Source organism: Coregonus lavaretus, assembly GCF_964263955.1.
Source record: "Coregonus lavaretus genome assembly, chromosome: 19".
In the NCBI taxonomy this organism is placed as follows: Eukaryota; Metazoa; Chordata; class Actinopteri; order Salmoniformes; family Salmonidae; genus Coregonus; species Coregonus lavaretus.
Window position 1 is genome coordinate 788,595 of NC_140006.1, and position 26,865 is coordinate 815,459.

A 26,865-nucleotide genomic window follows, 5' to 3' on the forward strand; every position below is an offset into this window, starting at 1 on the left:
TTAGCCGTACATAGGAGGATGAGGCCTGTTTGACAATATTCTGGATATCCTGGTCCAGTCTTCTGAGAGGATGCTTCCAGGATATTTAAAGTGTATACAATGGCAAGTGAAGAGTCTGAGATGGAGAATGCGGGTGTTTCAGGTAGAGGATCAGATGACCACTGACATAGGACCTCTGTTTTTGGGATGTTAACAGACAGCCCCATTCTGCTGTATGCTCTCACAGCTGCTGTGAGGGTGGCTTGTAAAGCTTCTGGGGTATGTGCCACAAGAACGCGATCATCGGCGTACTGGAGCTCAAGTACGTGTTCAGATTTTAGCTTTGTGGCAGCTTGGAGCCTCCTAATGTTGAAGAGGTTCCTGTCCAATCTGAAGTCCAGGGTTTCCCCATTCCCCATTGTCTTTGTGCGGGAGTGTTGTGACACACCGGAGGAAGACTGATGCACACACACACACTCTCGACAACACACACACACCCCTGAGTCTTGGCTAACAGTTGCACACACACCTCCCACTCCACGGCCCTAACACTGCCTTGTGAGTCAAGATATACTCCTGGAAAGATTCCAGTCATGACATTAGCAGTATTACAAGTCCTCATAAAATGGCTGGATTTTCTTTTCAGAGTTGTTTTTCCTCTTTTGTTTGTAATCTGATGCATCCATCACTGACCTTAGCCTCCCTCCCGGCTAGTAAAGGTGTCATGTGGTAGACCAGGGTAATAGGTCTAAGGATGAAAATATTATGTTAGTTAGTCAGTGTTCAGGCCTAGGGCTGTTTTGGGGTAGTTACTGCAGTGTTTCCTGTGTTGTCAGCTCTCTAAGGCTCTATAGGTGTCAGAGGGGGGGTAGAAGGATTACTTTATCCTATCCCAGGTGTTCCTTAAAGAGGTGGGGTTTCAAATGTCTCCGGAAGGTGGTGAGTGACTCTGCTGTCCTGGCGTCGTGAGGGAGCTTGTTCCACCATTTGGGTGCCAGAGCAGCGAACAGTTTTGACTGGGCTGAGTGGGAACTGTGCTTCCGCAGAGGTAGGGGGGCCAGCAGGCCAGAGGTGGATGAACGCAATGCCCTCGTTTGGGTGTAGGGACTAATCAGAGCATGAAGGTACGGAGGTGCCGTTCCCCTCACAGCTCCGTAGGCAAGCACCATGGTCTTGTAGCAGATGCGAGCTTCAACTGGAAGCCAGTGGAGTGTGCGGAGGAGTGGGGTGACGTGAGAGAACTTGGGAAGGTTGAACACCAGATGGGCTGCGGCATTCTGGATGAGTTGTAGGGGTTTAATGGCACAGGCAGGGAGCCCAGTCAACAGCAAGTTGCAGTAATCCAGACGGGAGATGACAAGTGCCTGGATTAGGACCTGTGCCGCTTCCTGTGTAAGGCAGGGTCGTACTCTCCGAATGTTGTAGAGCATGAACCTACAGGATCGGGTCACCGCCTTGATGTTAGCGGAGAACGACAGGGTGTTGTCCAAGGTCACGCCAAGGCTCTTCGCACTCTGGGAGGAGGACACAACAGAGTTGTCAACCGTGATGGCGAGATCATGGAACGGGCAGTCCTTCCCCGGGAGGAAGAGCAGCTCCGTCTTGCCGAGGTTCAGCTTGAGGTGGTGATCCGTCATCCACACTGATATGTCTGCCAGACATGCAGAGATGCGATTCGCCACCTGGTTATCAGAAGGGGGAAAGGAGAAGATTAGTTGTGTGTCGTCTGCGTAGCAATGATAGGAGAGGCCATGTGAGGATATGACAGAGCCAAGTGACTTGAAGTATAGTGAGAATAGGAGAGGGCCTAGAACTGAGCCCTGGGGGACACCAGTGGTGAGAGCACGTGGTGCGGAGACAGATTCTCGCCACGCCACTGGTAGGACGCAATCCAAGAGTGAGCCGCGCCGGAGATCCCCAGCTCGGAGAGGGTGGAGAGGAGGATCTGATGTTTCACAGTATCAAAGGCAGCAGAAAGGTCTAGAAGGACAAGAGCAGAGGAGAGAGAGTTAGCTTTAGCAGTGCGGAGAGCCTCCGTGACACAGAGAAGAGCAGTCTCAGTTGAATGACCAGTCTTGAAACCTGACTGGTTTGGATCAAGAAGGTCATTCTGAGAGAGATAGCAAAAGAGTTGGCAAAAGACGGCACGCTCAAGAGTTTTGGAGAGAAAAGAAATAAGGGATACTGATCTGTAGTTGTTGACATCAGAGGGATCGAGTGTTGGTTTTTTGTGAAGGGGTGCAACTCTCGCTCTCTTGAAGATGGAAGGGACATAGCCAGCGGTCAAGGATGATTTGATGAGCGAGGTGAGGTAAGTGAGAAGGTCACCGGAGATTATCTGGAGAAGAGAGGGGAGAAAGAAGTCAAAGCATATGGTAGGGCAGTGTGAGCAGGACCAGCAGTGTCATTTGACTTAACAAACGAGGATCGGATGTCGTTAACCTTCTTTTCAAAATGGTTGACGAAGTCATCCACAGAGAGGGAGGGGGGGGGGGGGGAGCTTCCTAGGGTTAGAGGCAGATGCTTGGAATTTAGAGTGGTAGAAAGTGGCTTTAGCAGTAGAAACAGATGAAGAAAATGTAGAGAGGAGGGAGTGAAAAGATGCCAGGTCCGCAGGGAGTCTAGTTTTCCTCCATTTCCGCTCAGGAGGGTTGAGGAGGCAGAATAAGGAGATTGGAGGGAGAAGGTTTGAGCAGAGAGAAGAGATGATAGGATGGAAGAGGAGAGAGTAGCGGGAGAGAGAGAGCGAAGGTTGCGACGGCGCATTACCATCTGAGTAGGGGCAGAGTGAGTAGTGTTGGAGGAGAGCGAGAGAGAAAAGGATACGAAGTAGTGGTCGGAGACATGGAGGGGAGTTGCAGTGAGATTAGTAGAAGACCAGCATCTAGTAAAGATGAGGTCAAGCGTATTGCCTGCCTTGTGAGTAGGGGGGGACGGTGAGAGGGTGAGGTCAAAAGAGGAGAGGAGTGGAAAGAAGGAGGCAGAGAGAAATGAGTCAAAGGTAGACGTAGGGAGGTTGAAGTCACCCGGAACTGTGAGGGGTGAGCCATCCTCAGAAAATGAACTTATCAAGGCGTCAAGCTCATTGATGAACTCTCCAAGGGAACCTGGAGGGCGATAAATGACAAGGATGTTAAGCTTGAATGGGCTAGTGACTGTGACAGCATGGAATTCAAATGAGGAGATAGACAGATGGGTCAGGGGAAAAAGAGAGAATGTCCACTTGGGAGAGATGAGGATTCCTGTGCCACCACCCCGCTGACCAGATGCTCTCGGGGTATGCGAGAACACATGGTCAGACGAGGAGAGAGCAGTAGGAGTAGCAGTGTTTTCAGTGGTAATCCATGTTTCCGTCCGCGCCAAGAAGTCGAGGGACTGGAAGGTAGCATAGGCTGAGATTAACTCTGCCTTGTTGGCAGCAGAACGGCAGTTCCAGAGGCTGCCTGAGACCTGGAACTCCACGTTGGTGGTGCGTGCAGGGACCACCAGGTTAGAGAGGCAGCAGCCACGCGGTGTGAGGCATTTGTATAGCCTGTGCGGAGAGGAGAGAACAGGGATAGACAGAGGCATAGTTGACAGGCTACAGAAAATGGCTACAATAATGCAAAGGAGATCGGAATGAAATGAACTAAACATCTGGGAAAGGAGAGAGCGGGGCCTCCCTCACTTACGTTTCACTGAAACACCCAAATATAACTCTCCCAACTTCCACCTCAGAAACTATAATTGTTGTAAACTACAGCGGTTCAATGTTTTCTAGGAATAGACTAACTTAGTTTATTCAGCTGGCTAACTTGGTACAGTATTCTTCCGTGAAAATCGTCCAGGGCACCTAGTCATATGACGCCACAGCCAACTAGCATGCCGGACGCCAACAACACGGTTTAGCACCAATACTCGGCCACAACAAACCACCAGTGTGTCAACACGCCAAGCAGATCATTCGTGTCCGTGTCTAACGTTGTGGGTTAGTCCCGACAGCTTGAGCGAGTCCGTCGTCAACTTATTCAGCCAGTTAGTTAGCTAGAATAGTTAGCATACTAGCTAGCCATTGCGTTCAGACAAAGAAGAAACCCCTCCTCCCACGGCACGAACACACAGAGAGAGCCAAGCTAACGTTAACTAGTCACCCATGTCCCGAATTCCCTTGAACGACTCTGGCTACCAATATGTAAAAACAAAACACAAATGTAGGTTATAACTTACCCCTAGCAGCTACTGTTAGCTAGCCAAGTGCAAAGCTAGCCACTGAATTGACTCAGCCAGTTCGCGTCTGTTCGCTAGGTCGTTCCAGCCATTGTTTAGTAGCTATCCAGGTAGCAACAAGCTAGCTAAATTTCAAGCACAGTAGCCACTTACTACCTAACTTTAACGCTTCAGACAATGAGGTTAGAAAAACAGCTGTATGGTAGGCAATATTGTATGTAATTATTGTAGGCAGCTAGCTGGCGTAATTACAGGTACTCTCAGGCGTGAAACAACTATCCACAGTTGCAAATAGTTACCAGTAGCTACCCGCTAGCTAGTCCAGGTAGTGGGTTAGCTAGCTTCGTGCTGCACCGGGCTCAGCCGAATACAATACTAACCTACAATAATTACATACAACAACCCACGATAACTACCTACAATACCTAACTACAATCTAAATACATAGTTTAAGCTTTACTCGACAAAGCCCAAACTATGTATATAAGCCATATAAGCCAAGCTTACCTCAAGCCAGAGAGAGACACAACCTCACCCGACGACTATGACTGACATGTGATTGTCCCACCTAGCTATCTTAAGGTCAATGCACTAACTGTAAGTCGCTCTGGATAAGATTGTCTGCTAATTGACTAAAATGTTTTTAAAAATCTAAAGGCCATAATATGGAGTGTTTGCCTGTACTGACTTGTGTTAGAGCTGAAAACAAGTACACAGAGCGAGAGAGTTAGTTAGTTTACACACTCAAAGAGGCGGTGAGAAGAGAGAGAGTGTGTGTGTGTACGCATGTGTATGTGCGTTTGTGCGTACGTCTGTCTGTCTGTGTGTGTTACTTGTTGCTTGTGTTCTCTGACCTTCTCTTTGTATGGATCAAGTGTGTTGCTATGGCACCAGCTAGGCTATCATCCCCAGAGACGAGCTAGGAGGTGAATGGCAGAATTGTCAACATCCCAGAGAGAGAGAAAGAAAGAGGGGGAGAAAGAGAGAGGGAAAGGGGGTAAACTGGAGACTCCCAGGGGCCCTGTCTGTGAGCCAAGTCCACTTTTAGTCAGGGGATCAGAAACTCTGTTGAAACTGAAACTGTATAGGGCCTTGGCCTATATTCTCTGTTGAAAACTCTGGTGTAACTCGATACATTTCTCCCATACATACAGCTCTAACTGTCGGTATGCTGAATAACAGTCAGTGTCACTGAAAGCCCCATTCCATACAAAGGGCAACATTATTTTCTGCACATCTATCACTCCAGTGTTAATACGAAATCTTAATTATTTTGCACTATGGCCTATTTATTGCCTTACCTCCATAACTTACTACATTTGCACACACTGTATATAGATTTTCTATTGTGTTATTGACTGTACGTTTTGTTTATTCCATATTTAACTCTGTGTTGTTGTTGTTTTTATTGCACTGCTTTGCTTTATCTTGGCCAGGTCGCAGTTGTAAATGAGAACTTGTTCTCAACTGGCTTACCTGGTTAACTAAAGGTTAAATTAATCTTTTTATTTTTATTATTCACACAGAACTTAGTCAAATGTCTACTGAATGTATGTCTTGGAACTGTATTGGGGAAGTGTGTGTGTGTATATATAGTATGTGTGTGTGTGTGTATATATATACAGTATTTGTGTGTGTGTGTGTGTGTGTGTGTGCGTATATGTGGGAGACACTTGTGACCAGCCGATAGCTGTTTACATGGTCATGTATCCCCAGCTCATACGTCAATACGTCAGACACATATCGGACCCCTATCCTGGACCTTCGAGTATGGAGTGGGATTTCAGTGTGTATGCGTGTGAAGTGAGTTTCGAGCACAGCTGCTGCAGACCCTCCACCGTTCGGTGTGGGACCCCCATATACCACATCTGGACCTGCATCTGTTCCTGTCCTTCTTTCTGTCTCTCCTCTCTTGGTCTATCTCTCTCTTTCTCTCTTTTTTCTCTATCTCCTTTTCTCTCTCTCGGTCTCGCTCTCTTTCTCTCTCTCTCTTTTCCCACTCTCTCGCTAGAACATACCATGTAATTACACACTCTAGTGGTAAAACACCTGCATTACCAGCCCTGCATGGCTGAGGACATAGGGGAACACAAAGGTCACACTGACTACATATCCTCCACTCTGTGTGGTTTTACTAACTACTAGCTTCTGTTGAAGAAACTCTGGTGTGGTAATACAGTAGCCTGCTGTCACCACCACTCAACTCAACAAAAAAAGTGGTTCAGAGGTGAAGAACCGTCATAGGCATTTAAAGGGGCAATCTGCATTTGAGATTGGTTACATTTCTCCAGCCCCAACCCTCAGCTATTTACCAAATCAGTGACGGGGTGGCAGCTTTGTTATTGTTTGAACAGCAGATTGCCCCTTTAAGGGTACTAGACAGGAAAGAGGGATGTCTGTGGTTACCATGGGACCCCAGGGGCACCCAGGTACAGGTAGGCACCTGCCAGGTCCCGGGGGAGAATGGCACTGTGCCAGAGACGGAGGTGTGTTCTCATTATCAATTGCATACCTGCATAATGTATATCACCTGCTGCAATACATGTATCACCTCTGATTTCACCATACATTGACTGTATATTATAAACCGGGTAGTTTGGGTCCTGGATGCTGATTGGCTGAAAGCTGTGGTATATCACTGGTATGACAAAACATTAATTTTTACTGTTCTAATTATGTTGGTAACCAGTTTATAATAGCAATAAGGCACCTTGGGGGTTTGTAGTACAGTATATGTCTAATATACCACGGCTAATGGCTGTATCCAGGCACTCCGCGTTGCGTCGAGCTTAAGAACAGCCCTTAGCTGTGGTATATTGGCCATATACCACACCTCCTCTGGTCTTATTGCTTAATTATATAATGTCCTTGGTAGGGGTGTGGTGGCCATGAAATTTTGTCAGCCGGTGATTGGTCAAGCAAATAACTGCTGGTCTCACAGTAATTGACCGTTAATTAACATAAACACATTTAGCTACTCTTGGTTTCCATGCATAGCCTACAAGCCACTGATGCAGACCTTTGCAACATCTACATTTTAACAAATCTAATAAATCCATTTAATATAGCCTACACCATCACAATAAATCAATTATTTATTTTAGACAGGTCTAAAAAAACATGATATAAAGAAAATGTAGTCTATTTCAGAAGAACAGAATAGCATACTCTGAGTTGTCTTTATGTTAGGCCCTGATCAACGTGATCAAGACAAATTAGATGATTGTGGACTACAGGAAAAAGAAGAGGACCGAGCACGCCCCCATTCTCATCGACGGGGCTGTAGTGGAGCAGGTTGAGAGCTTCAAGTTCCTTGGTGTCCACATCACCAACAAACTAACATGGTCCAAGCACACCAAGAGAGTCGTGAAGAGGACACGACAAAACCTATTTCCCCTAAGGAGACTGAAAAGATTTGGCATGGTCCTCAGATCCTCAAAAGGTTCTACAGCTGCACCATCGAGAGCATCCTGACTGGTTGCATCACTGCCAGGTATGGCAACTGCTCGGCCTCCGACCGCAAGGCACTACAGAGGGTAGTGCGTATGGCCCAGTACATCACTGGGGCCAACCTTCCTGCCATCCAGGACCTCTATACCAGGCAGTGTCAGAGGAAGGCACTAAAAATGGTCAAAGACTCCAGCCACCCTAGTCATAGACTGTTCACTCTGCTACCGCACGGCAAGCGGTACCGGAGGGCCAAGTCTAGGTCCAAGAGGCTTCTAAACAGCTTCTACCCCCAAGCCATAAGACTCCTGAACATCTAATCAAATGGCTACCCAGACTATTTGCATTGCCCCCTCCACCCCTCTTTTACGCTGCTGCTACTCTCCGTTTATTATCTATGCATAGCCACTTTAAAAACTCTACCTACATGTACATATTACCTCAATTACCTCAACTAACCGGTGCCCCCGCACATTGACTCGGTACCGGTACCCCATGTATATAGCCTTGCTATTGTTATTTTACTGCTGCTCTTTAATTATTTGTTACTTTTATTTCTTCTCTTTTTTTAGGTATTCTTTCTTAAAACTGCATTGTTGGTTAAGGGCTTGTAATTAAGCATTTCACGGTAAGGTCTACACTTACATTTACATTACATTTTAGTCATTTAGCAGACGCTCTTATCCAGAGCGACTTACAGGAGCAATTAGGGTTAAGTGCCCCACCCAAAAAAATCTATACAATTAAATAAATGGAAATATCACATTTACATTGCATTCAGACCCTTTACTCAGTACTTTGTTGAAGACCCTTTGGCAGTGATTACAGCCTCGAGTCTTCTTGGGTATGACGCTACAAGCTTGGCACACCTGTATTTGGGGAGTTTCTCCCATTCTTCTCTTCAGATCCTCTCAAGCTCTGTTAGCTTGGATGGGGAGCGTCGCTGCACAGCTATTTTCAGGTCTCTCCAGAGATGTTCAATTGTTTCTCATGGTCCGAGAGTCCTTTAGGTGCCATTTGGCAAACTCCAAGTGGGCTGTCATGTGCCTTTTACTGAGGAGTGGCTTCCATCTGGCCACTCTACCATAAAGGCCTGATTGGTGGAGTGCTGCGGAGATGGTTGTCCTTCTGGGAGGTTCTCCCATCTCCACAGAGGAACTCTGGAGCTCTGTCAGAGTGACCATCGGGTTCTAGGTCACCTCCCAGACCAAGGCTCTTCTCCCACGATTGCTCAGTTTGGCCGGGCGGCCAGCTCTAGGAAGAGTCTTGGTGGTTCCAAACTTCTTCCATTTAAAAATGATGGAGGCGACTGTGTTCTTGGGGACCTTCAATGCTGCAGACATTTTGACAGGTGTGTGCCTTTCCAAATCATGTCCAATCAATTGAACTTACCACAGGTGGACTCCAGTCAAGTTGTAGAAACATCTCAAGGATGATCAATGCAAACAGGATGCACCTGAGCTCAATTTCGAGTCTTATAGCAAAGGGTCTGAATACTTATGTAAATAAGGTATATTAAAAAAAAATCAAAATTTTCTAAAAACCTCTTTTCACTTTGTCATTAGGGGTTATTGTGTGTAGATTTATGAGGTAAACAAATGATTTAATCAATTTTAGAATAAGGCTGTAAAGTAACAAAATGTGGAAAAAGTCAAGGGGTCTGAATACTTTCCGAATGCACTGTATATAGACAAGTGTGTGCCTTTCCAAATCATGTCCAATCAATTGAATTTACCATAGGTGGACTCCAGTCAAGTTGTAGAAACATCTCAAGGATGATCAATGGAAACAGGATGCACCTGAGCTCAATTATGTATTTGTGTTTCTGTTCTAAAGGTAACTGTAAAGAGGATATTATATTGTACCTGCCCAAACACAGCCCTCCCTGTCCCCCTGGGCACAAACACACACACATACACACACTTAACTCTTTTCGAATCCTCTGCCGCTGAGTGTGTGTTGCTGCCAATGCATAAAGAGAGACCTGGTGTACCAAGCCAAGTATAGTTTCAGTGAGTGAGAGTGTGTGTGTGCGTCTATATTGATGTGCCGCTCTGCGTGCCAATGGAGTGGCTTCACCCCTCATCTCATGAATCATACAGTGTCACTAGGCTGACAAGGAGAGTGTGAGAAGGTCTTCTGCTAAGCAGGAGAGTGTGAGAAGGTCTTCTGCTAAGCAGGAGAGTGTGAGAAGGTCTTCTGCTAAGCAGGAGAGTGTGAGAAGGTCTTCTGCTAAGCAGGAGAGTGAGTGAAGGTCTTCTGCTAAGCAGGAGAGTGTGAGAAGGTCTTCTGCTAAGCAGGAGAGTGTGAGAAGGTCTTCTGCTAAGCAGGAGAGTGTGAGAAGGTCTTCTGCTAAGCAGGAGAGTGTGAGAAGGTCTTCTGCTAAGCAGGAGAGTGAGTGAAGGTCTTCTGCTAAGCAGGAGAGTGTGAGAAGGTCTTCTGCTAAGCAGGAGAGTGTGAGAAGGTCTTCTGCTAAGCAGGAGAGTGAGTGCGTGTGACAGTGAGAGGCTGCATCCCAAATGGCGCACTATTCCCTATGTAGTACACTGCACTACTTTTGGCCAGAGCCAGAGTAGTGTGTTAAATAGGGTGCCATTAGGGACATAACCAGAGTGTGAGAGTATCTGCTTAGGAGGCCAGTACTGTATACCAATGAGAGCCATTGATCTGCTGGCCTGGCCTGTCAATGGGGAGCTGGCCACAACATCTACTACAACATCCACTAGACTTCTATGGTCATTCAGCAGACACTTCACCTCCACAGCTAAGAGGGTTATGTTCATTATGAGAACTGCCTGCCATTCACACTTTCTCTCATTCACTTACATTCATTAATTTGGCACAGACCTTCCTTGATGTTGAAACATGGACGAATGACAGGCATGTAACTCTGACCTTGTGTTATTTTTCCAGGCAACTGTTTCTTATCGAATATCGATCTTTTCTCATGGTTATGTGGCAATGCAAGGAAGTAATTATTTTCTGTGTTTGGCAGTAAGTGTGTGCGTGCACGTGTGTGTGTGTATATATAACGGTGTACTTGCTACTACTTTCCCTCTCGCTGCTCTCTGATAAAGAGAATAGATAGAGAGCCATGGTGCTTAGCTCTCTATTCCAGCTCTTATAGTAAATCAAACGAATAGAGAGTTCTAGTGGTGCCTTCAGAGCGTAGCCAGCCAGCTCCCAGTGCAGCTCTTAAATCAGGCCTGGCCAGCCAGAGTTATGACTCTCTACAGGTTGACCCAGTGTGTATGCAGAGCAGGGCATTGTGTGGTACTGAGCTCTACGTGGTACCAAGAGAAGTTGGCGCAACCTCAAGAAACCTGCTGAGCTCTCTATCTCTACTTAAAAGTTCAAAGCTTTCGTGCTCTATACTTCCTACCTCTCTCTATCATTTTCTCTCTCTCTCTCACTCTCTCTCTCTCTCTCTCTCTCTCTCTCTCTCTCTCTCTCTCTCTCTCTCTCTCTCTCTCTCTCTCTCTCTCTCTCTCTCTCTCTGTCTATCACTCTCTTTACTCTCACTCGTTTATAAATTTTTATTAGGATCCTCATTAGCCAACGCCAATGGCGACAGCTAGTCTTACTGTGGTCCAACACATAAAGAAAAAGTCATTACAGACAGAAGACTTTACAATTTACATTCATTCTCTGTCTCTGTTCCCTTTCTCTCTCCCTCTCTCTCTATCTCTCCCTCTATGAGCCAGAGAATATCTAGTAGTTTCAATTGAGGTTACACTGCAAAAAACAGTAACCTAAAATTACTTAAGTCCTCAGATCAGGCCTGTGTGGATTACATTTTATTAAGCTTTTGTATTTGAAAAAGCTGCTCTTCATGAATTTGTAGACAGTCAGACACAGTTGGTGGTGTGTTGTCTGAGAGCTATCCCACGATGGCCTGCTCCTGCTGCTGGACCACACCTGCCTGCCTTTCAACAGCCCATCCTCCCCATTGTCACGCTTCCACAGGAAAGGGATCAAATACCCTCACTGCTAGACACATACCGTCCCTGTTAAACCCTGTTTGTGTGTGTGTGTGTGTGTGTGTGTGTGTGTGTGTGTGTGTGTGTGTGTGTGTGTGTGTGTGTGTGTGTGTGTGTGTGTGTGTGTGTGTGTGTGTGAGAGAGAGAGAGAGAGAGAGAGAGAGAGAGAGAGAGAGAGAGAGAGAGAGAGAGAGAGAGAGAGAGAGAGAGAGAGAGAGAGAGAGAGAGAGAGAGAGAGAGAGAGAGAGAGAGAGAGAGAGAGAGAGAGAGAGAGAGAGAGAGAGAGAGAGAGAGAGAGAGAGAGAGAGAGAGAGAGAGAGAGAGAGAGAGAGAGAGAGAGAGAGAGAGAGAAGGAGAGAAACAGGGATAGATAAAGAGAGCGCGACTGCTGAAGAAATACGTAGGGAGAGAGTGTAACGAGGTCAGAAGCGCACTGTTGTTTAGATAGGTCTTTATGTGGAAAATGTGAAAGTGTTTTGAAGGTGGAGAGGCGTGGAGAGCGGTAGAAAGGGGCTGGGCTAAAGGAGTGGTAGTGATAGTGCTGATAAAGGTTATTGTGTCCTGGCAACTGTGCCACCCTGGGACTGCTCTGACCCAAAATGGAGCTCGCTCTCTGTTTCTCTGTCTCGCTCACACTTTCTCTTGTTTTTCTCTTTCCACTTCTTTCTATTTTTAACTATAGTCTCCCTCTCTATTTCTGTATTTCTTTCCTCCAGCAGTCTGTCTGCCCTACCATACAGTGTCCTATTACTTTAATCGTATTTGTCAGTGATAAACTTTGTGCAATAAACATAATGTGCCAACATTCTCTCCCTCTCTTCAAGCCTCTCAAAACCCTTCCTATCTTCTGTAAACTCTGTCATCTGCATTGTGATCTGTAGTTAGTTATTGTAGGGGCAGGTTCTTTACTGTTAATCTGAGTTGTGATCTGTACTGCAGTTATTGTACGGGTAGACTAATTTACCTCTTTACTGTTCTCCAGGGAGAGAGAGATAGGTAATCAACTAATCTGTGGTCTCAGGCCAGGCCAGGCTGTGGAGTAAATACACTGAGAAAATACTGGTCTTTCCACACAAGCCCACTGCTTGGCTATTGTAAGAGGAAATATTTCAGCAAATAATTGTTCAGCCTGTGCTTTGACACTGCGATTAAATCCAAGGAGTTTAATCAGATTTTCTAAACTGATCTTAATTTCTCTCAGATCAACATTCATAGGCCAGAGCCCTTGATCAGGATAATTGCTCTAATCAGTGTCCGTTATGACCTAATTAACCTAATAGCTTTTACTGTTTATGGTGTGAATAACTGTTTTATATCATGTTCATAGAGATGGAAATGCAACTTTAAGTTTCATGCCATCATTAGAATGCAAAGTGTTTCCAAACAGTAAAGTCCAAAGAAGGGCAACTTCTTCATTCCTCCATTATTGATGTATGTTAATTTTTACTTCCTGTAATCATGTGACCTATGACCTCTGTGTTCCAGCCCAACATTGGTCGTCTGGGGATCCCCCATGGACCCTCGGCTGAGAAGGTGGCTGTGGTTGCTGTGGACGACTGTGACATCGCCATGGCAGTTCGCTTTGGCAACCAGATCGGCAATTACTCCTGTGCTGCCCAGGGCACCCAGACCGGACAGAAAAAGTGAGTGTGTCTCTCTGTTTCTCTCTCTCTGTTTTTCGTTCACTCTCTTCTCTCTTTCTCTGTCTCCCTCTCCCCCTCTGTCTTCAAGTTCTTTCCACTACCTTTAGTGAGACTAATACGTGTTAGACTAATAGGAGTCAGTGTTGTAACTGCAGGACTGATGTTCAATCACCTTCATTACACCAGATTACCTTGCCTTTCTCTCTCTTAATCTCTCAGGATTGACATGCTCTCAATTGTCAGACAAATCTCTCAGACATAGCCTCTTACACAGCCTAACATGGCTTAACCTTTACAATCCTATCTCCCAGACGTTTACTACTGCAACTAATTGTTTCTGTATCTGAAACCAAGAGCCTTTTCAAATTAGGGACGTTAGGCAAGGCAGCAAGCTAGAACACATTTAGGAAAAGAAGAAAAACCCATCAAAGGAACGGGGTAATGAGGCTGCATTCTTTTAGAACCAGTCGCTCCACTATGATAGGCTCAGAGCTGTTCTACAGTAAATTATGTGGCTCCGTTTGACTCTGAGGTCGACACTCGGGCTTTTAGGTTAGGTCTTTTACGAAAAGGAGTGAAAGTTACGACGCACACACGTCTATCTGTTTACCTGTCTGTCGGTCAGACCTCACCCTAGCTGCTTTTCCTGAAGTGAGAGGCAACAATCGTTATAAAGGACCGGCCCAAAATAGCGTACATTGTGTGACACCCGTTCGACACATACTTTGTGGGACACCACACAAGTTCAAGTTCATGTGCCATTTTTAGACCATATGACGTTGGACTTATTCAAATTGATCATATGTTTTACATTATGCGTTGGTATTGCGTCACAATAAGTCACATTAAACCCTGGCCGTTTGATGTTTAGAAGTATAGAGGCTTGTGTGTAAGCTAAGCGGCTTCTTTAGCCTGCTGTTTGCTGCCTGCTAAGTCTTCTGGGCTGCTGTAGTGTTAGAGGATGAGGAATGAATCAAGCTATCTAGCTGTGTAACAGTGGCTTTGTCCTTTCAGTCAACAAGAGATGTGACAAATAACCTTTTGAAGGGAAACCATGCTACTCACACCACCAGTAGCCTGGAGTACCCTGTAGTCCCCTTTAGAACCCTTAAGAACCTTGGAGGAACACTTTGGAGTCTGTCACAGGCACTGTGCAGTGAAACGTTGGTCCTGTCATTGCATTCATTTTTTAGAAAGGGAGTTCAATAAAGTTTGTGGCTTTCATTTTCACTTCAGTCCATTACCCATCAGTTGGCACTTTGTTCACTTTTGTTGGTGCATCTTTAGCTCCTAATCCTATGGGGACTGGGGTGCCATTTTGGATCCAGAACCATTAGAGGAACTCTCTGAGCTTCAAGTGCCATTTTGGCTCCATTCTGACCCAGTTTCCTTTACTCTCCCCTGCAGATCATTGGACCTGACAGGACCGCTGCTGCTAGGTGGTGTTCCCAACCTGCCCGAGGACTTCCCTGTGAGGAACAGAGACTTTGTGGGCTGCATGAGGAACCTGAGCATCGACAGCAAACCCACGGACATGGCCAGCTTCATCGCTAACAACGGAACCACTGCAGGTAACAACCTTTGTTTGTTCGGTCGTTGTTCGTAGTTTGTTTGTCCGTCCGTCTGTCCATCTATCCATCCAGACCATTCATTAATTCATTCATTCATCCATCTATTAATTAATTCATAGATGCATATATTATTTTAATTTTTACTCAGGTTAGCTGTGTTGTTTGTTTACTGCTACTGATTGACATCTATTATGACCCATGTAGGTTGTCCTGCCAAGAGGAACTTCTGTACTAAGGATTTGTGTCAGAACGGAGGAGTGTGTGTCAACAAGTGGAACACCTACAGCTGTGACTGTCCTCTGGGCTACGGGGGAAAGACCTGCGAACAAGGTGAGGGTGTGTGTGTAGCCAATGTGAAATGGCTAGCTAGTTAGCGGTGCACGCTAGTAGTATTCAATCTGTGACGTCAATTGCTCTGAGACTAGTTGATTCGGCCACGGCTTTTATGGAGCGATAGGTAACAATGCTTTGTGGGTGACTGTTGTCAATGTGTTCAAAGGGTCCCTGGTTCGAGCCCAGGTTGGGGCAAGGAGAGGGATGGAAGCAATACTGTTACATGCGTATGTGTGTGTTTCAAAATGGCATAAGGACTGCAGCTGTGCATGTTACAGCGAGGGTCCCTCATATTGAATATCTGGGTCAACATCTGTATGCGTCAGTGTGAGCAGGACTCTGTTGTTTGTGTTACAGTTGATTACATAAGGAAGTGAGGAAGGACACTGGAGTTAATGTGGCTTAGCTTCCTGTGAAGGAAGTGTCTTTTCAGATAGCGATCAAGCAGGGTGTGCGTGTGCGTGTGTGTGTGTGAAGGAAGTGTATCTGCGGATAGAGGTCCAACAGGAACCTGAGGTGACTGGTCATTACTGACTCATACACGTGCTATGTAGCAGTTAGATGTTACTATGATAGTGAAACTTAGAACATAGCCCAAAGAGCTATTTCACTAATGAGACAAAGACCAATTCTGACTCACATATCATTGTCAGGATCAAGAGACGGGAACACACGCAGACCCTGTGGTTGCCCCATTGTTGTTGAGCCAGAGTGTTTACATGGAGCAGACCACAGAGCTCCTGTAGTGTATATACAGTATCAGTCATAGCAGTCCTATATACTCCCGTGCTGATGGACAGGTGTGGGTGTGTGATAGACAGATATATGATGTGTGAGTCAGTGTGTGGTTACACTGTTACAGCTTGCCCTGTTTTGATCCTGACTGTTCTGTCGCTCATATCCCTCACTAGGGATGGATGGATGGATGGATGGGATGTGGTGTGGATGGATGGGTGGGATGTGGTGTGGATGGATGGGTGTGGTGTGGTGTGTGTGTGTGTGTCTAACATACCTAATGATAGGGCTGTATGCTTGTATGAGGTTTACTGGTTTTGTGGTCAGGTCTTGTGTAAGGCCAGGAGCGGGGTACTGAAATGGTGTGTGTGTGTTCCGCTGAAAGGGTTAAACTAAGTGACTCACTCTGTGCCTGTCCTGTCTTGCACACAGAGCGATCTAACGCCAAGTCATCAAGGGAAGCTGTAGTGTGCGACTGTGTGTGTGCCTGTGTGTGTGTCAGCATTATGTCATAAAGCAATTTCTTTGTTTGGGAAAGTATCTAAGGCCAGGGCAATAAAACCAGAACACTTGCCAAATATATTGTTATTTTTACCTGAGTGAAATGAATGCTACACTATGACTATGAGTAATAGTCCTACTGAGTTATAAAACAGTAAGAGGATGGCTTTGATTTACCCTCTTCGGTCTGCTTCCAAACAATTATAAAACACACACACATTGATATTTGATCAAATATCTCCACCTAGTCTGGGCTGGTTGGCTGGATGAGCTAGCTGTGTAGTGGTGCCAGGCAGCAGATAGAGTATATGTAGTTGGACGTAGGAACAGAAGTAACACGGAGGGTTTGGCTGCGCCACTGCTTGTTGACAAGCTGTGTAGAAAGTAGAAACCATAGACGTTATATCATGGGTACAGACAGCACGGGAACCATAGATATCATATTACTTTTAGAGCGGCAAGGGACACCATAGACATATCAGTGGTACTGTAGAGGCGCAGGAGAGAAATATGACGAGACAGTCGATTTGTAATTCAGGATTTCCCAGATAGTTGCACCTCAACAGCTGACCTGTGAGTGTGTTTAGGTTAGTGTGAAGGTTTCGTGTGAGCTGGTGGTTGTCCTCCGCTCTCCACTGTCTTATGAACTGTATCTCGAAGGAATCCAACTCCAAACTATTGTTCTTTATGCATCATTTACATCTTTTGACTCTTTCCAGGCACTGCAAATGAGCAATGTATCATGTGAAAAAAAAGTTAGACAGACCAAGAGGGCGGCGGTTCAGGAGCTAGTCCCCAGCATCTTCTGAGTGTGTGTTTTGTCAGGTGTGTCCGTGTGTGTCCTCTGTGCATCAGTAGAAATATGTGCCCTGCGGAGAAGAGGGGGATTGAGAGAGCTTAGCGCTTCGGTTGTCTCTTAAGGAAAGACCTAGTGCTATGCTGACAGACATACAACTGTTATACTGACTGACTGACTGAATGGCTGACTGACTACAACATGTCTGTTTGGCTGCAGGGCTAGTAGGTGCTCTGGAGTGTGATGTGTATGTGTGCATGTTTGTCAAAGAAGGATTAGTGTCCTGGATAAAACAAGATATTTGACAGTAATGATGTCTGGAAGAATACAAAAATACAACAACCAATCTGTAAGTCTGACATACTAAGCATTAATGATGGGGTGAAAAAATGAATACAATTACACTACCGTTCAAAAGTTTGGGGTCACTTAGAAAAGTCCTTGTTTTCGAAAGAAAAGCAATTTTTATCATTTAATGTTTATCATTTTAAAAGGCTAATTGATCATTAGAAAACCCTTTTGCAATTATGTTAGCACAACTGAAAACTGTTGTGCTGATTATAGAAGCAATAAAACTGGCCTTCTTGAGACTAGTTGAGTATCTGGAGCATCAGCAATTGTGGGTTCGATTACAGGCTCAAAATGGCCAGAAACAAATAACTTTCTTCTGAAACTCGTCAGTCTAATCTTGTTCTGAGAAATTAAGGCTATTCCATGCGAGAAATAGCCAAGAAACGGAAGATCTCGTACAACGCTGTGTACTTCTCCGTTCACAGAACAGCGCAAACTGGCTCTAACCAGAATATAAAGAGAAGTGGGAGGCCCCGGTGCATAACTGAGCAAGAGGACAAATAGAAACAGATGCCTCACAGGTCCTCAACTGGCAGCTTCATTAAATAGTACCCGCAAAACACCAGTCTCAGCATCAACAGTGAAGAGGCGACTCCGGGATGCTGACCTTCTAGGCAGAGTTGCAAAGAAAAGTCATATCTCAGACTGGCCAATAAAAAAGAAAAGATTAAGATTGGCAAAAGAACACAGACACTGGACAGAGGAAGATTGGGAAAAAGTGTTATGGACAGACGAATCGAAGTTTGAGGTGTTCGGATCACAAAGAAGAACATTTGTGAGACACAGACCAAATGAAAAGATGCTGGAGGAGTGCTTGATGCCATCTGTCAAGCATGGTGGAGGCAATGTGATGGTCTGGGGGTGCTTTGGTGGTGGTAAAGTGGGATATTTGTACAGGGTAAAATGGATCTTAAAGAAAGAAGGCTATCACTCCATTTTGCAACGCCATGCCATACCCTGTGGACGGCGCTTGATTGGAGCCAATTTTCTCCTACAACAGGACAATGACCCAAGGCACAGCTCCAAACAATGCAATAACTATTTAGGGAAGAAGAAGTCAGCTGGTATTCTGTCTATAATGGAGTGGCCAACACAGTCACCGGATCTCAACCCTATTGAGCTGTTATGGGAGCAGCTTGACCGTATGGTACGTAAGAAGTGCCCATCAAGCCAATCCAACTTGTGGAAGGTGCTTTAGGAAGCATGGGGTGAAATCTTACCTCAACAAATTGACAACTAGAATGCCAAAGGTCTGCAAGGCTGTAATTGCTGCAAATGGAGGATTCTTTGACGAAAGCAAAGTTTGAAGGACACAATTATTATTTCAATTAAAAATCATTATTTCTAACCTTGTCAATGACTACATTTCCTATGCATTTTGCTATATTTCCTATTCAAACTAATTTCATGTATGTTTTCATGGAAAACAAGGACATTTCTAAGTGACCCCAAACTTTTGAACGGTAGTGTACATATTGCGATATTGTTTTTGGATGATATTGTATCCATACTTTGAATCCAAGTATCGATTTGTAAAAATGTTGTTTGCTAGGTAGCGTTAACTAGCGCTAGTCGGCTGTACCTGCGGCAAAACTCCGGTATCTTTCATCCTATAGCTTGTTCTCCATCTTCTTTTTAAATAGTGAGCCAACATGCTTTCAGCACTTTTATTTCCACGTCTAATCAAAACAAATGTTCTCATGTTCTTTCGTGTCTCTCTATAGCAGATACAGTTGTATGAAAAAGTTTGGGCACCCCTCTGAGGCTGCATAATAATTTACTCTGTCGTCACAGAAAATGATCACAGTGGCATGCCACTCATTTTCTAATAAAAGCTGAGTACTGGGGTATTGTCCAGACAAAGATTTTTAGTGTAGCAATATTAAGTTGTATGAAATTAAATCAGATGTGAAAAATAGGCTATGCAAAAATGTGGGCACCCTTGTCATTCTGTTGATTTGAATACCTGTAACTACTTAGCACTGATTAATTGGAACACACAATTGGTTTGGTGAGGTCATTAAGCCTTGAACTTCATAGACAAGTGCATCCAATCATGAGAAAAGGTATTTAAGGTGGCCAATTGCAAATTGTTGTTCTCTTTGACTCTCCTCTGAAGAGTGGCAACATGGGGGCCTCAAAACAACTCTCAAATGACCTGAAAACAAAGATTGTTCAACATTATGGTTTAGGGGAAGGCTACAAAAAGCTATCGCAGAGATGTAAGCTGTCAGTGTCCACTGTGAGGAACATAGTGAGGAAATGGAAGACCACAGGCACAGTTCTTGTTAAGGCCAGAAGTGGCAGGCCAAGTAAAATATCGGAGAGGCAAAGGCAAAGGATGGTGAGAACGGTCAAAAACAGCCCACAGACCACCTCCAAAGACCTACAACATAATCTTGCTGCAGATGGTGTATCGTTCAACAATTCAGCGCACTTTGCACAAGGAGAAGCTGTATGGGAGAGTGATGCGGAAGAAACCTTTTCTGCACACACGCCACAAACAGAGTCGCTTGAGGTATGCAAACACACATTTGGACAAGCCAGCCTCATTTTGGAATAAGGTGCTGTGGACTGATGAAACAAAGATTTAGTTATTTGGTCATAACAAGGGGCGTTATGCATGGCGGCAAAATAACACAGCGTTCCAAGAAAAACACTTGCTACCCACAGTAAAATTTGGTGGAGGTTCCATCATGCTGTGGGGCTATGTGGCCAGTGCCGGTACTGGGATCTTGTTAAAGTTGAGGGTTGCTTGGATTCCACTCAATATCAGCAGATTCTTGGGAATAATGTTGAAGAATCAGTCACAAAGTTGAAGTTACGTCGGGGCTGGATATTTCAACAAGACAACGACCCAAAACACTGCTCAAAATCTACCCGGGCATTTATGCAGAGGAACAAGTACAATGTTCTGGAATGGCCATCCCAGTCCCCAGACCTGAATATCATTGAGAATCTGTGGGATGATTTGAAGCGGGCTGTCCATGCTCGGCAATCATCAAACCTAACTGAACTGGAGATGTTTTGTAAGGAGGAATGGTCCAAAATACCTTCATCCAGAATCCAGACACTCATTAGAGGCTATAGGAAGCGTCTAGAGGCTGTTCTTTTAGCAAAAGGAGGCTCTACTAAATATTGATGTAATTTTTCTGTTGGGTTGCCCAAATTTATGCACCTGTCTGATTTCGTTTTGATGCATATTGCACATTTTCTGTTAATCCAATAAACCTTATTTCACTACTGAAATATTACTGTGTCCATCAGTTATATGATAGATCAAATAGAAATTGCTGATCCAAACACCCAATTATTTATAAATGGAAATCATGGAAATTGTCAGGGGTGCCCAAACTTTTTCATACGACTGTATATAGTGAGCAATATATTTGGAACATCAAATCGCAAAAAAGTTGCAGTATCGAATCACAATACATATAGAATTGTGAGAATCGTGAGAATCACAATACATATCGTATCGGCACCTAAGTATCATGATAATATCGTATCATGAGGTTCCCTGGCAATTCCCAGCCCTACTAAGCATGTGATGTGTATAACACGTGATGTGCCTCAATAGCAGTGATTATTGAACATATTATGTGTTTCTGATCTGTAGTATTCTCCTCCTCCAGTGATGCCGTCACCGCAGCACTTTGACGGCCAGGCCCTGGTGTCATGGAGTGACCTCGACGTCACCATCGCTGTGCCCTGGTACATGGGCCTGATGTTCCGGACGAGGCAGAGCACTGGCACGCTGATGCAGGCTAACGCTGGAGACTTCTCTACTGTCAACCTACTGGTGAGTTATTGTACACACACAGTAACAACAACAGAGCAAGAAGGTAAGTTGTGCTAAATGGTTGATCGAATGGTCTCTCTCTCTCTCTCTCTCTCTCTCTCTCTCTCTCTCTCTCTCTGTCTCTGTCTCTCTCTCTCTCTCTCGCACGCTCTCCCCCCCCCCCTCAGATAAGTGATCAGTACGTGAGGTTTGAGGTGTTTCTGGGATCTGAGCGGGTAGCGGTGCTGAGCTTCCCTCAAGTCAGGGTAAACGATGGGGAGTGGCACCATGTCCTCGTGGAGCTGAAGAGCGTCAAAGACGGCAAGGACATCAAATACATGGCCCTGGTGTCACTGGACTACGGACTGTACAAGGTACTGAGACATACACATACACACAAAGACACAGATACAAACACACACATACGTACACACAGCAAATCTTATACACTGTGTGTGTGTGTGTGTGTGTCTCCAGAGGTCAGTGGAGATAGGTAATGAGCTGCCAGGTCTGAGGCTGAGGGCTCTGTATCTGGGAGGATTACCAGGAGAGGGGAACCACGTCCACGATGGCTTCACCGGATGTATACAGGTACGTTTTAACAGTAGCCATGTCTGGATTACATTATTCTTCACAACATAAAGTACTGTAGCCTACTGTATGTATATACTTACCTATCTTAACTAATACCTAGGGGCTGTGTGATGAGCGTGTGATAAGAGTGTGTGTGTACCTGAGACTCTGGGACCTAATGGAGAGCGTGTGTTCTTTCCCACAGGGTGTGCGTATGGGTGAGACATCCACCAACGTGGTCAATGTGAACATGCTGCAGGGCTTTAAGATTCGTGTAGAGGAGGGCTGTGACCTGGCTGACCCCTGTGACTCTAACATCTGCCCTGAGAACAGCCACTGCAGCGATGATTGGAGCACACACACCTGCGTCTGCGACCCAGGTAACACACGCTCATACACACGTACGGGCGCACACACACACACCTGTGTCTGCGACCCAGGTTACACACATGCTGTACGCACACACAAATACAGTACATACACACACCTGTGTCTGCATCTCGTCTCACACCATTCACTTGCTCTGAATGTTGTTCACCATAGCAATGTTGTTTTGTGGTCTTCAGCTTTCAGTTTTCATTCCATTATATGACTGTGTATAATTCTGCCATGTTGTTGAAGACCTGTTGACCTTCTCTCTGTAACCTGTGCCCTTTCCCAGGGTACTTTGGGAGGGAGTGTGTTGACGCGTGTCACCTCAACCCCTGCGAGCACGTGTCCACCTGCGTCCGCAAGCCTAGCTCCTCCCATGGCTACACCTGCGAATGTGGACAGAACTACTACGGACAGTACTGCGAAAACAAGTAAGACCTGGACCCTTTGTGGAAGTGCCTGTGTAAGTGTGTGCATGTGTGGTTATGTGTGTGTCCTGATTTGGCTTCATGTTTTCATGTTAGCCTAATCAACCTCTACTCCCTTACCTTCCTCTCTGTCTTTCACAAATATGCACCTCACCATTCATCTGACTGGGAACAGGATCTACTTTTACCGTCCTTAACTCAAAACAGTCCTTCTCCAGCACCTGGTGTAAGCCTGCTGGGAATGAACCCCAGATGTGGCTGTTCCCAGGCCTGTGATCTAAGCTCTCTGGGGGATTTTTTATCTTCCAAAACTGATCCCAGATCTGCCTTTGATTAGAGCAGGAATCTGGCGTGAGTGTCAGAGGCAGGAGCCAGAGGGTTAGATGAAACCACTGTGTGTTGTTCTAGACATTAACTGGTTCTTGTAACAAGTGTGTGGTGTGTATGGTTTAAATGCGAACGGGGTCTGTAGCGGGTGTGTGTGTGTGAGCGCGTGTGTGTGTGTTTGGCGATATATAACGGTAAGCCGAGCCTCAGGCCAGCTTTAGCTATATTAGGTTCTGGCCATAAATGGCTTCTGTAGTACTGCAGTAGCCAGCAAAATACTCCTGACTATTCCTCTGGGTGGTAGATTGTATGTAAATTCTTTACCCACTGACCTTTAACCCAAATGTCACACATCATTTCCTGTCTAAGGCAGGATGTGGGACTCCCTCATGCTTCAGTGCTCCTCCATAGGTGTTTGGTCTCCACCTGCACTGCTACTGACTATCCTGCCCCTATTATAACCCCCTATCTTACCCCTCCATCAACTCAGAGAAATTAATGTGTTGGAGAGCGAGTGTTTGACTCACTCACTGTGTTGTGTCTCTCTACCAAGGGATAGAAAGTTTATACTAGATTTGTGATGCAGTTGAGTGCATTTTTGTTGTTAAGTGATATTGTTATAGCATTCCATTTCCATTCATGTGCTAAACTCAACTAAATGTGTTGTTATTGTGTGATGTGTCAGGATTGAGAAGCCGTGTGCTCGGGGCTGGTGGGGGAACCCCATGTGTGGCCCCTGCAACTGTGACATCGGCAAAGGGTTCAATCCTGACTGTAACAAGACCAGCGGAGAGTGTCGCTGCAAGGTAAGAAGATCATCACTGGTACTCTTCTCACAGGCTAATGCAGGGTTTCTCAAATGTGTTTTGGACTCTCCTTAAGCCTTTTGAATTTTCTGTGACCCTAAGATGAATCTAACTATGTTTCCTCTTGAAGCCCCCCAATTGTAAACTATGACAAACCTAGTAGGAATTGGACACAACTCACCAATAGGTCCCAAATCAACCAACCATTCTTAAAACACTAGGCTGGTAGATAATACTGTATGTTGTAGGCTTAGTTAGCTGAAGGTGCTAATCGCTAACTTTCCCCCATCTCTCTCCCCAGGATAACTACTACCGGCCCAAGGATGAGGACACCTGTTACCCCTGTGAGTGCTTCCCTCTAGGGGCCCACTCCCGTACTTGTGACCCCCACACCGGACAGTGCCCCTGTAAAGCCGGGGTCATCGGACAACAGTGTAATCGCTGTGACAACCCCTTCGCTGAGGTCACCGCCACCGGTTGCGAAGGTATGTATACACATGGAAGGAAATGGTGCACATGCAAATGTTTGATACTCTTAAATTCCTTCTTTGATGTAATCATTGATCTCACTCAATTTGGATTCATGAAAGCAAGGATTCCTCTTATCCAGACATGTCAGATCAGTTATAACGCCAATGACAGGAGGAAGGAAGGATTCATCTTCAGAGTATTTGAACAGAGCCTCTGCCTGTCTATAGTCTGGTTCAAGGCCTTCCCTCTTTTAGATACCATATCTGTCACCTAAGTGCTCCAACTGAACCTTGTGGCTACTGTATAAAAGGTCTTCAAAGAGTTACAATCATGGTCATTTCTTAGGATATAAGCACTTGGGTATGTATACAATACAGCACATGATCAGACTGCATTACTTAAAAAGCCATAACAACACACATACAAGTCTTAACCTGGTTTTGTTTAGGATTAGGCTACTAAATTAGAAATCATGTGAATTTTTTATTAACGTTGTGGAACCACTCTGTAGGATTATTGATATAATTGCTGGCCTGTTTGGCTGTTTTGAAAGACTCGTAAGAGTTGTTAGCGGTAGTGTTTCTTGGGCGTGTTAGATATGTGTAAAACAGCCCAAGGCAGCCCTTGATGCTCAAGGCAGAAGTTGTTCCTAGCCACAGATCTAGGATCAGATTACACATAACTCACTACCAACCAGAACCATTAGGGGGATCACAAAACATCTGACCCTGTGTCAGTGGTTAGGGATTATAAAGACCACTTCTAACTGTGTGCCATCTGTCCCCTCTCATCTCTCAGTGGTGTACGAGGGCTGTCCCAAGGCCTTCGACCAAGGGATCTGGTGGCCCAAGACCAAGTTTGGCCGTCCTGCAGCCATGAACTGTCCCAAAGGATCTATCGGTGAGTTCCTCTGCACGCTACACAGCTCTTATGATAGCAGGAACAGTCACAATAATACTCAGCCCAATTCGTACGGATATCAAATGCTATGGGTGGAGAATGGAGATTATGTACTGTGGAGTCCCTTAGTTTAAGGCCTTCTGCTGTTCCTAACACCTCTTTCTGTGGAGGGAACTCATTAACACAGCACACTAATGAGGCCCTCTCATTGGTCTATCAGGGCCTTTTGAGACTTGTCATTGGCCAATGGTGTTTGTGAAACTCTGTCTCTGGAGGGCAGCAGCCGGAGACAGAGACAAACACTGGGCATTGTGAAGAAGACTTGGCAACTTCTGCTTGGAGCCACATTCATAAAACCGCAGAGCCGTGTGTGTGTGCGCGGTGGGGTGGGCCTCCTGCTCCACATAGAGCCTTAGCAGTAGAGACAATATGGGCAGGGCCAGGACGTAACATCACTGACCTGCTCCCATTAAACCACAGTAACCTCCCTAGTTACCCCCTTAGTTACCCTTGTCACCACGGAAACCCTTTGTTGCCCGCCAGACTCTCTTGGGCCGTTTTTATTGGGTGACTCGGCTTGGCTCACATCAACCAACGGTCCTCTGTCAGTTCTAACCGTAAACTCTTTTCTCTGTTGAACGCTTGTTTGGGATGAATGGTAATGACGTTGGCATTTAGATTGTGCTTTTATCTAATTTATTATCTGAAGGAACTCCCCATTTCCACCCATGTGTAGCAGCCACCTGGTGCTAGGAAGAGACGGTTGAACTATTTCTCACCCCCAATATTCCTCTTCTCCTCCTTTTTGTTTTTGCTTTTCTTACTGTAAGTACCGCTATCGTTCAACTTGTTTCTTTTCTCACTGTAGGAACTGCTATCCGCCACTGCAGTGATGAAAAGGGCTGGCTGCCTCCTGAACTCTTTAACTGTACCACAGGCTCCTTCTCCCAGCTCATGAAGATGGTGGGTGTGCTCGATCTTATCCAGTCCAAGGCTATGGCATCCATAGTTCACTCATACAGAGACCTATTCTAACTACAGATGTGCATATACACAGCTCTTATCTTGCAAATCTCCCACTGAAAGATTATACACAATTCGGAGTCACTTATGCAAATCTAGAGTTCAGGGGTGAAAGTCAAACGGTATGGCGTCCTGGCAAAATAAATAGTGGGGGTACGCCTAAATAGTGGGGGTACGCCATACCGGTAAACCGTGAGCCTATCACAAGTAACACAAAATGCCTAAAAAAACTTTAGGCTATTACACCATTATTTAACATTACTGAATGTCAGCCGCGTGAAAAATGTGCGAATTGCCAAATTTTGTTGTGGTTCAACGAGAACACTTGTATTTTGCCAAAGCGTAGATGAATGTTCAAGACGCGCGAGGACAATGCACAAATTAGTAGCTGAGACCGAGCAGGGCAGATGAGTGGCCGAGTTAATAACAGTGGACATCAATTCAGGCTACAAGTGTAGGCCAAATGACAATCGCAGAATGTCATTACAATACATGCAGGTGTTTTATAACTGATGTCTCTTTCCATTCATCAAATTGTGGGTGCACAGTGCACTGTAGGGGTTTGGATGCTGGAATTATTTTGTGAGTGGACAAACGTGCGCGGGTAGCCTACAGGAGCGCCATTTTTAAGTGATCAGATGA

The 26,865-nt window shown here is 45.4% G+C and overlaps 1 protein-coding gene across 1 annotated transcript in view; it reads left to right on the forward strand.

The window, feature by feature from the left end:
* Positions 1–26,865, forward strand: part of LOC311147074 (cadherin EGF LAG seven-pass G-type receptor 1-like) — a 122,460-nt gene that overhangs the window by 72,016 nt on the left and 23,579 nt on the right. The window contains exons 8-19 of the mRNA XM_084183693.1: positions 13,098–13,255; positions 14,663–14,826; positions 15,031–15,156; positions 21,178–21,344; positions 21,512–21,697; positions 21,801–21,914; positions 22,102–22,276; positions 22,558–22,699; positions 23,709–23,829; positions 24,131–24,314; positions 25,099–25,200; positions 26,069–26,163. Of these exons, the coding sequence (XP_084039819.1) occupies positions 13,098–13,255; positions 14,663–14,826; positions 15,031–15,156; positions 21,178–21,344; positions 21,512–21,697; positions 21,801–21,914; positions 22,102–22,276; positions 22,558–22,699; positions 23,709–23,829; positions 24,131–24,314; positions 25,099–25,200; positions 26,069–26,163 (1,734 nt within the window). The remainder of the gene's footprint in view (positions 1–13,097; positions 13,256–14,662; positions 14,827–15,030; positions 15,157–21,177; positions 21,345–21,511; positions 21,698–21,800; positions 21,915–22,101; positions 22,277–22,557; positions 22,700–23,708; positions 23,830–24,130; positions 24,315–25,098; positions 25,201–26,068; positions 26,164–26,865) is intronic.